This window comes from Grampus griseus, assembly GCF_964374135.1.
Source record: "Grampus griseus genome assembly, chromosome: 10".
Taxonomy (NCBI): Eukaryota; Metazoa; Chordata; class Mammalia; order Artiodactyla; family Delphinidae; genus Grampus; species Grampus griseus.
In genome coordinates this window covers 21,025,528-21,035,305 of record NC_139004.1, presented here as the reverse complement: position 1 = coordinate 21,035,305, position 9,778 = coordinate 21,025,528, and the positions used below count along the sequence as shown (strand labels likewise).

The 9,778-nt window shown below is 40.7% G+C and overlaps 1 protein-coding gene across 2 annotated transcripts; it reads right to left on the bottom strand.

Annotated features, from left to right (window-relative positions):
* Positions 1 to 1,291: 1,291 nt before the first annotated feature.
* Positions 1,292 to 9,778, bottom strand: HMGN4 (high mobility group nucleosomal binding domain 4). Of its 2 annotated transcripts, XM_082663816.1 has the most exons (3): positions 9,656 to 9,778; positions 3,581 to 3,673; positions 1,292 to 3,049 (listed from the first exon to the last, which is right to left on the bottom strand). In XM_082663816.1, the coding sequence occupies exon 3, from the start codon at positions 2,969 to 2,971 to the stop codon at positions 2,699 to 2,701; it is 273 nt and encodes a 90-aa protein (XP_082519942.1). In that variant the 5' UTR covers positions 2,972 to 3,049; positions 3,581 to 3,673; positions 9,656 to 9,778; the 3' UTR covers positions 1,292 to 2,698. The 2 variants fall into 2 exon arrangements, with proteins under 2 accessions (XP_082519942.1, XP_082519941.1); XM_082663815.1 differs by lacking the exon at positions 3,581 to 3,673 and having other exon boundaries at positions 9,656 to 9,769.

The window sequence follows — 9,778 nt, the reverse complement described above, 5'->3', positions numbered from 1 at the left end:
GATTCTTGACAACAGGGAATGTTTATCTTTGATCCTGTTCTGTTGTTTGGCAAAGAGAAAGCACAGATAATATTTGTAATTTACCAATTAAAATGGGGTGGGAATAGTTGAGCAGAGGAAGGATGGAAACATAACAGGACAAAGTAGAATTTCCAGCAGTTCAGTTGTGACAGCCATCTAACTGGTCTTTCTCCTTCAACTCTTCCCCCCCTTACACCCTATTGCCCATGCATCAGCCATACACACACACACACACACACACACACACACACACACACACTGATAACTTAGATTGTGTGGTTTCTCTATTCAAAACTCTAATGACATCCCATCATTTTCAGAGAAAAGTGACAATGTGGAGAATCTTCCATTTTCTGGCCCCTGGCTATCTCTGCAATCATATCAACTATCACTCTTCTCTCCCTCACGCCAATTCAGCCACTTCTGCCTCCTTGTTCTTCCTCAGTATGCCAAACATTTTTTTTTTTTCGGTACGCGGGCCTCTCACTGTTGCGGCCTCCCCCGTTGCGGAGCACAGGCTCCGGACGCGCAGGCTCCGGACGCGCAGGCTCAGCGGCCACGGCTCACGGGCCCAGCCGCTCCGTGGCACGTGGGATCCTCCCGGACCGGGGCACGAACCCGTATCCCCTGCATCGGCAGGCGGCCTCTCAACCACTGCGCCACCAGGGAAGCCCTGCCAAACATATTTTTACCTCATCTGTGCATTTGCTTTTTCCTCTGCTGGAATGTTTTCCCCTCAGAGTCAGTCTCTTATTCCTTTACTTCATTAACAGCTTATTCTTTTACTTCATTAAGAGCTCTGCTCAAATGTCATCTCATCAGAGAGGACTTCTCTAATCACCCTATCTAAATAGCACCCACTTACACTTGTTTATTTAAAGCACCCTGTCACATACATTTGTGCATCTTCTGCACCCTCCCCCACTAGAGTATAAGCTTGGTGAAAGCAGAGACTTTGTTTTGTTCACTGTTGTACCTCCAGCACTTAGACAATGCCTAGAACTAGAAAAAGGAAAAGAAGGTACAATGACTGTGAAGAAACAAAACAAAAAGAATATAGTTATCTATGTAGAAAGCCCCAAAGAATACACAGACATAAGAATTAATGAGTTTTAGCAAGGTTGTTGAACATAAAAATTAGCTGAAAACAGAAAATGTAGCAACTAAAAACATACCATATAAAGTAGCATCCAAAAGTGTACAGTCCCTAAGAAATATTAACAAAAGAAAACGTTTATGGAGAAAATTATAAAACTTTATTGAAAGACATTTAGAAAGCCTAAATAAATGGAGAATTATACCATGTTCATGGATTGGAAGACTCAATATTATAATTAATCTATAAATTTAATACAAATCCAATAAAAATTCCACCTTTTGTTAGTTTGATTTGGAACTTGTCAATCTAATTCTAGAAGTTATATGGAAAAGCAGTTGGCTAAGAATATAGCCAAGATACTCGAACGAAGAAAAGTTTGGTGGTGATGTTAAAGGTGGAGGTGGTATTTGTCCTGAGATATCAAGACCTTTTTCTAAAGTTGTAGTACTCAGGATTGTATAGTATTGCCACAAGGTTAGACAAACTGACCAGTGAGTCAGAATCGAAACCATCAACAGACCTCTTCCAGCTCCCCCCACCCCCGCCCCGTGCGAAAGAAACTTGATTTATGAAAAAAGCCACTATTACAGATCAGTGGGGAAAGGATGAACTTTTCAGAAAAGTTGGGACAACCAAGTGGTTGGGACAACCACTTACCATATGGAAAAAATATTATATTGAATTACTATCTCATATTTTTGCAAAAATCAGTTCAGGGAAGACTAAAGACAAATGTGAAAAGCAAAACTATAAAACTTTTACAAGGCAGTAAAGGATATCTTTATGACTTGGAGTAGGAAATGATCCCTCCCCTCCCATGAAGCCAACTTGTATCCAGCTTTATAAGATACTTTTCAAAAATAGTTACTTCCAGCAGGACATGGGTGACAATCCGTAACATCTTACAACTTTCAAACTCCCCTCTCCAAAAAGTCAGCAAAGTCTGTTGCTGCAATGAACAGGAAAGGTTTTCAGAAAGGGTGAATATTTCACATGAGGCATATAAGAGCTTTTCACAGGTCACCTCTGACATGGAGGAAAGGAATTAAAAACTCCAGGACTATTAATTAGATGATCCACAAACTACAAACAGGAATCCTGGCTCTTTTGAGCAATACCATCTTGATGTCATCACTAGAAATCCTGAGTGTTGTTACCTGACGCAGCTGATTCTAGGGGTGCCAAGGCCGCATCATGACTCTTGGTTTCAGGAAGTCAAGGATGTGTTTTTGATGGCATCAGGAAAGGAGAAGACATGAAGTTTTGCTTCCCCACACGGTAAGGCTTCTGAGCCATAGTGGCTGTCATGTGTGAATGTCGGAGAATCTCTCCTGGGAACCAAGAATAATCTTCAAATACGATAGAAAATTCTGTTTTCCCCCATTTCAATCCAGCTTCTGAAACATTCTACTAGTGGTTATTTTGCCCTTTCCACAAAAGATAACAACAAAGCGTCTTGTGTGCTAACAACATAACTTAAAAAAAAAAAATCTACGTTTTTACAAAATTTGATTTAAAAAAAATAGTATTTCAAACAGTAGAGTCACTAGAAGTACAGAGCTATCAAAAATGTATACTTCACTTGGCATCCCCGGTGCCTTCTGCTTTCTGTGACTGGACTGTGGAGGCGTCTCGGTTTTTTGCAGGGTTGTTCCCATCTTTGTTGCCTTCTGCTTTCCCCTTTCTCCCTTTGGCCAGCTTCTCTCCCTTCTTTGCAGGGGCCTTTTTTGCCCTGGGCTCTGGTTTTGGAGGGGCAGGTTTAGCAGACAACCGTGCCGATCTCCTCTGTGGCTCATCCTTCACCTTTGCTTTGTCACCTTTAGCATCTCCTTTTGCCTTTCTCTTGGGCATGGTGGCAGTAGTGCCTGGCAGATGGCTTTACCAGCCCAAGTGGTTCTTCTGTCTTCCTCACTGCTCCTAGAAAGATTTCTTTAACAAGACACAAAAAGTGTAAACCGTAAAGGAAAAGTCTGACAAATTTAACTACATTAAAATTCAAATTTGACTATATTAAAATTAGTAATTTTTATATAGCAAAAAGATGCATAAAAAGAAGATAAGTTATAAGCTGGGGAAAAGATATTCATAACACATATAACTGACAAAGGATTAGAGTCCAGAATATGTAAAGAATTCCTACAGATCTATGAGAAAAGGACAAAATGAAAATTTAAAAACAATGGGCAAAAGTGTTAATACGTACTTCTTAGAAAAAGCATGAATGGTGAATAAGCAAAAAAAAAAAAGGTCAACTTCATTAGTAATATGGGAATGAATATAAAAATCACAGGATATAACATTTCACATCCATCAAATTGGTGAAAACTATATTGTCTGACAATATTAAGGGCTCAGCAGATGTGGAACAATTAAAACACATACACTGCTAGGGTATGTGTTTATATGTGTGTAAATTAGTGTGTGGCATTATTTAAAGCAATTTCACTTCTAGGTGTTTACCTGGAGGAATTCTTGGGGCTGTGCACAGGAGACCCCTACAAGAATGTTTCTAGCAACCCTGTAATTTCAAAAACCTGGAAACCATTCAGTGTCCTGCAATAGAATAGATAAATACATTTTGGTAATATCTATGCAAGGGAATACTATGCAGCAGCAGAAATGAATAGATTACAGCTATATGCAAAACCATGGACGAATCTCAAGAACATAATGTTGAGCAAAAAAGAGCGAGTTACAAGATGGATCTACAGTATGGATCCACAGTATGGATCCATTTATAAATGTAAAACTAAATGACTTGTTTAGGCTACAAGTAGGTAGTCAAAAAAGCAAGAGATAAATTTAAAAATCAGGACAGTAGTCACCTCAGGGAGTTAAGAAAAGGATGGTGGTTGGACAGGGCATGGGAGTTCTCTTCCTTAAACTGGAGGCGGGTGGGGAACAACACAGGGGTAATACACCATTATTCTCTATATTTTACAGAGAGTGATTTTATGTGTCTGCTCAAGAATAAAAGCCACTTTAAGAAGGTGCGCAGCCCCGAGCACAGAGTCAAGGCCACACAAATAGACGTGATTTATTTCGATTTTGGGCAATTAGGACCCAGGTCCATGGCTGGCATTCAAACACTGTGGGACTTTTTTAAAGCTCTGGGACAAAACTAGCCACTCACACCTTCTGCCCCACCCCTGAAAATGTTTCCTAGGGAATTCTGTAACCCTATGCCTTGCCCTACTCCACAATGTTTTATTTTAAGAAAAAAAAATTATTATCTTTTCTCTAAATTGCTCCAGAGTTTTGTTTTGTGTTTTTGCTCGACCTCACCATCTAGATAGAATGGGCAAACATGGTCCTTGAGCAAACTTAGATTTTTTTTTTTTTTGAGCAAACTTAAAGATTTGATTTTTATGTTCTTTGGATAACAAAGGCAACCACCTGTAAATGGTGCGAAAACATCAAATTATCACTTGGTAATTTGATGATATGATAATTTCGTTATCTATTTTTCTATTTTCTATCTACTTTCATTATCTATTCTTCCCCCATTTTTCCACTATGACTAGAATTTCTGGAAATTTTGCAGTTTTCCTTTCTTCTCATGGAACAGAGGGAGATGTGAGAGTTAGTATAAAGAAGAGGGAAGAAGCCAAAGTGGGAGTGCGCCTTGAATCAGTCATTATTTCCCTTGGTACCTTGTAAGGAACTTTGGGAACAGAGATTAAAAATTGAGAGGAGAAACAGTTCTAATCTCACGTTGAACAGCAGTTCACTGAAAAGCTAATAAGGAATTAGCTGGGCCCTTCTCTTCCCTTACTGTGCTCTTGCCTTGCCTCTAAATATTCTAAATTACTGGTGGGTCCAAAAGTCCCGGTTGCCACAGAGACACCCTGCAATTCTGCTGACCCAGCCAGACCCAACCTGCTCGCTCCCAAGGACATCTTTCCCTAGACATCACATGAATTTATGCCTAGTTTACTTTCTCCCAAATGCACCACTAAAGAAATGTTTGGACAATTCTTAAAGAACAAAAGTGTTGTGTTGTTGTTGTTGTTGTTTTATCCAAAATCAAACACAATGAAGAAAAAAATGTGCAAAGAAAATAACTGAGAAGGATGCCAGAGATCACAAAGGTCAACTCTGGGTATGGTAATGGTGTGCCCAGAAAGGAACAGGGAGGAAAAGACAGCTGTTCTTACCATGAAGAAAGCAATATTGAGAGATTTTTTACGGCATGAAAATCATTTGGTCTAATATTGGGTGACTTGTTTTGCGCCTGTTGCCCTAGTATATTATTAATAATGCTCCCTTTTACTCTCAAAAGTGTGCCAACTTGGACAATAAATAAGGTCACCCTAAATACTCTGCATATATTCTTAAAGGTCTTTTTGTTACCAGAGAATGAGAGAGGAAACCAAAGTGAGAGCTTCTGTTCTACGACACACCTCCCTCAACAATGGACACTCCATACCATTCTCCTTCCATCTCACTCCAAAATTGTGTTTCTTAGCCCATGTCCTGTCCTGGGAATGCTCACAGTCTGTTTCCTAGGCTCAGTCTTCATGTTGGATCCCTTGCAGTCCATCCCAAGCAGGGGAACCACGATCGGCACGTGTCAAAGGCCCAAACACAGCAGGTGACAATAAAGATAAACTCAAGGAAAAGAGGCCACTAGCTGGATTCTGGATCTGAGTATATGAATATAGATTAGTTCCTTGAAACTCACATTTAGGAAGCTTATCAGGAGAACAGGTGGCTGACCTTACAAATATAGGAGACAGATGCACAAATAATGAAAAAGGGCTGGTGGGATAAAAGGTTATTTCATTTTCATGAAGGCCAAGGAGGTCAGGGAGGGAGAGGCTCTCACCACACAGTGGTGTTAATTTAAAAGAAATTATTTGAGATGGAGAACAGGGAAGATTTTTAGGGCAATGAAATTATTCTGTATGCTACTGACTGTAATGGTGGATACATGACATTACGCACTGGACAAAACCCATAGAACTGTATACAGAGCATGGAATCCTAATGTAAATAATAATAAGAATCAGTTGACAATAATAATTTGTTAATAATAATGTATAAATATTGGCTCATCTATTGTAACAAAACTACCACACCAATGCAAGTAGTTAATAATGGAGAAAATGAGGTAGAGGGAGGAGAAATATATGAGAACTCTGTACTTTCTGCTCAATTTTTCTGTAAACCTGAAACTGTTCTAAAAAAATAAAGTCTACTAACTAAAAACAAATAAATACATTTTAAGAATTAAAAAAAGAAAAAATAATGTTAGGTAATAAAATATATAAGTCATAGGATTACAAATATTCCATCATGCATGTGAATAAAAAGAAAAATTATTAACTGGCAGATAAATCTTTTTTTTAAAGACTTTTTTTTACTTTAAAAATTTTATAGTTTTTTAAATTGAAATATAGTTGATGTGCAATATTATTTTAGTTTCAGGAGTGGCAGATAAATCTTTTAAGTAATATAACTTTTGGGAATACAGAGATTTATCAATGAGGCAAGAAATTATCAAGACAGATACTGAGGTTATTTTCCCAAGACATGGCAACAATTTTAAAAGTTGTAGGAATCTAACAATTCCCTTTTGTTAAAATAACACTTTCCAGGGCAAAATTATATTAACAGACAACAGAACAAGTTAGTGCAATTTTTGAATAACATGTCTTCATATTGTAAAGAACTGGACTGAAATTCTTGTGAAAGTCTCAGTTTAACTCTTCATTTAATGAACTTGCTGGTTTTAGGATGTGGAAAGGTATCCCTCTTAACAGCCTCAAGGGGAGAGGGAACATCCATTTCTTAGAGTCCTTTTCTTACCTATGAAGACTTGAATTTTTTTAATTTTAGAAAAAGACCTATATACTTAAATGTACTGACAGAAATAGCCTAAAAAAAAAGACTAATAGAGAAATAAAAAGCAAACGATGTATTTCTTCTGCAATAAAAATATGCAAATGATTAGTAAGATGAGGAGATGCAGGTATGCTAAAATCTTCTGCAAAGTTAACTTCTGGGAATTCCCCAAACTGTTTCAATAATATACAAAACACACCAATCTCTGTTCCCAGAAATGGGCTGAATTTGTGTCCGTGCCCGCCCCCCCCACAAATTCGTAAGTTTAAGTCCTAACCCTCAGTACCTCAGACTGTGACTGTACTGGGAGATGGGGCCTTTAAAGAGGTGATTAATGTAAAATGAGGTCTTATGGGTAGGTCTTAATCCAATATGACTAATGTCATACTGGAGATTAGGACACAGACAATACAAAGAGAGAGAGGACCATGTAAGGATACAGCAAGAAAACCAAACCTGCCACCACCTTGATCTTGGACTTCCAGCCTCCAGGACTGTGAGAATATAAATTTCTGTTATTTATGATATTCAGTCTGTGACATTTTGTTATGGCAGTCCTAGCAAACTAATACAGAAGGAAAGAGTATAAAGATCTCAATGACCTATGATGCATCTCGGATTAGATTAATTTTGATGTTTTGCCCAGCTCTCAGAATATTTTTTCCATGTTTTTTTTTTCTCTTTCATCATGAGTCTCTCTCCAGTATCCAAGGACCAAATCCCACCTCATCCAATACACACTCCCACGCCATCCCCAGCAGAGGCACATTTTAGCAACGTCCTTTCGCTCCCTTGACCGTTACTGAGCTGGGTTCCAAGGAGTTTGTTCTAACTTGGGGTCTAGTCTCAATCCCACCCCAAAGCCAGAAGGCCACCCTCTTCTCTCTGCCTCTTATTTATGGCAAGATAGTTAGCCTTGGGGCTGGAGAGAAGACTTGGAAGAAGATTACAACATCAAGCTTAGGAAGGAGAGAATAGAGGATATAGTAAAAAAAAACAAACAAATAAAAGACCCTATTCAAGGTGCAGCGCTATACAGGAGCAAGAGGTCACACAGCGTCAGCCACTCCCCAGGGCCTATTTGTTCTCCACCTTTCAAAGGAAATATCAGACAAGGTGAGCAGCCCGGAGCTTCCATTTGAGGTTAAATGAGGGAGACTGGGGGAGGAAGGGAGGGATAGTGGGAGAAGGTGAGAAAGGGCAGAGTGTCTAAAATGGTAGGGCTGCTGCTTCATCTTGCCAGAACACACCTGGTTTAAAGAGAAGGAGAGAGCCATAAGCTTCAAACAGTCACCCATCTGCAACAGGTTGGCGTGGGGCACACTCAGCTTCCCAGCTAAAGTATTCCTGCCCCTTGGCATCATAGAAAGATGGAGAGGACAAATCCCCATCACCTCCTAGGCCCAAGACCCTTGCTCCTCGCAGGGCACCACATTAACTCACCTGTATTTCTGAGTGGTATAGAGGGAATTTTATTATTTTTTAAAAAATTTTTAACATCTTTATTGGAGTATAATTGCTTTACAATGGTGTGTTAGTTTCTGCTTTATAACAAAGTGAATCAGCTAGACATATACATATGTCTCCATATCTCCTACCTCTTGCGTCTCCCTATAGAGGGAATTTTAAATGAAAATGTATTAGACAAATTTGCACTGAGCACCTGCCAAACTTATTGTCTTGCTAACAAGGGAAACTACAAGATGATAAAAGCATTGGTGTTTCAGAGAAGGTATGAAAATGGAGGAATAATAGGGCTGGGGAAGGGATGCCTATACAAGTTGCCTGTAAAAAAAAAAAAAAAAAAAGGAAGGGAGGGAGGGAGGGAGGAAGAGTAAACAGTTTATTCTTGTCTTATGGCCATAAAAACATCACATTCCTGTCAGTCATTTGAGGGAATCTGGAGCGATGCGATCTGAGACACTAGGCCTTGGCTATCTCTTAGAAACAGTAATAATAACAATAATACATCTAAGAAGAAGATCCTGAGAATATACCTGAGGCTGTTTGGTGTTATATCAAGAGTTCTTTCCCAGAAAAGCATTTGATAGATCCAATTAACATGGAAGCAGGCCATGTCAGAAACAGCGTAAGAGGCCAGACACCAGGGCACAAGTCCTGATTTTAAACAAGTGCTGCCAGTGACCTTTCTCAAGCTTCAAGGCAATACGCAAAATCCACACTTGCCCCATTTCTTAACTTTGGGATCTTTTTTTTCTTTTTGACAGGAAGAGCAGAAGGCCAAAGCGGAGGAAGACTCGGCCCTTCGGGGTCCCCTCGGGAGGGGGCACCTCGTAAGCTGGGGAGGGGAGGCGAGAAAGAACCCAGGCCAGGGCAGCCCAGCCCACCCGCCACGACCTCTTCCAGGCCACGGCCCTGCTGGCCCAAAGCTTTCAAATCCCCTCCTCGCCTCCCTTTTTTCTGCTCTTCAGTCTCTGTGGGGACTTATCCCAGAAGGGCCTGCGATCTTCACCTCCCGGCTTCCGCTTTTCCCAGAGATTCACACTCGAAGCCCAGGAGAGCCACTGCAGCTGTTCTGGAGAGTGGAAAGCAAGGGGGAAATGTCGGGGGCCCGAGGTCACCTAATCACGACGAGGGCCAGATTGCAGGAGGGTCCCAAATCTATGGAGGGCGGCGGGACTACCCCCATTTTCCGGAGACGCACGCTAAGGCCCCCAAGGTACTCACCCGAGTCTCGCGGCCGTGTGAGGGGCGCGAGGCTGCCAGCTGCGGGCCTGCCGCGCAGGTGCTCTCGGCTGGGGCAGGGCCGGCGCGGACAGTGGGCCAGCGAAGAGACGCCCGGAGCCGGGC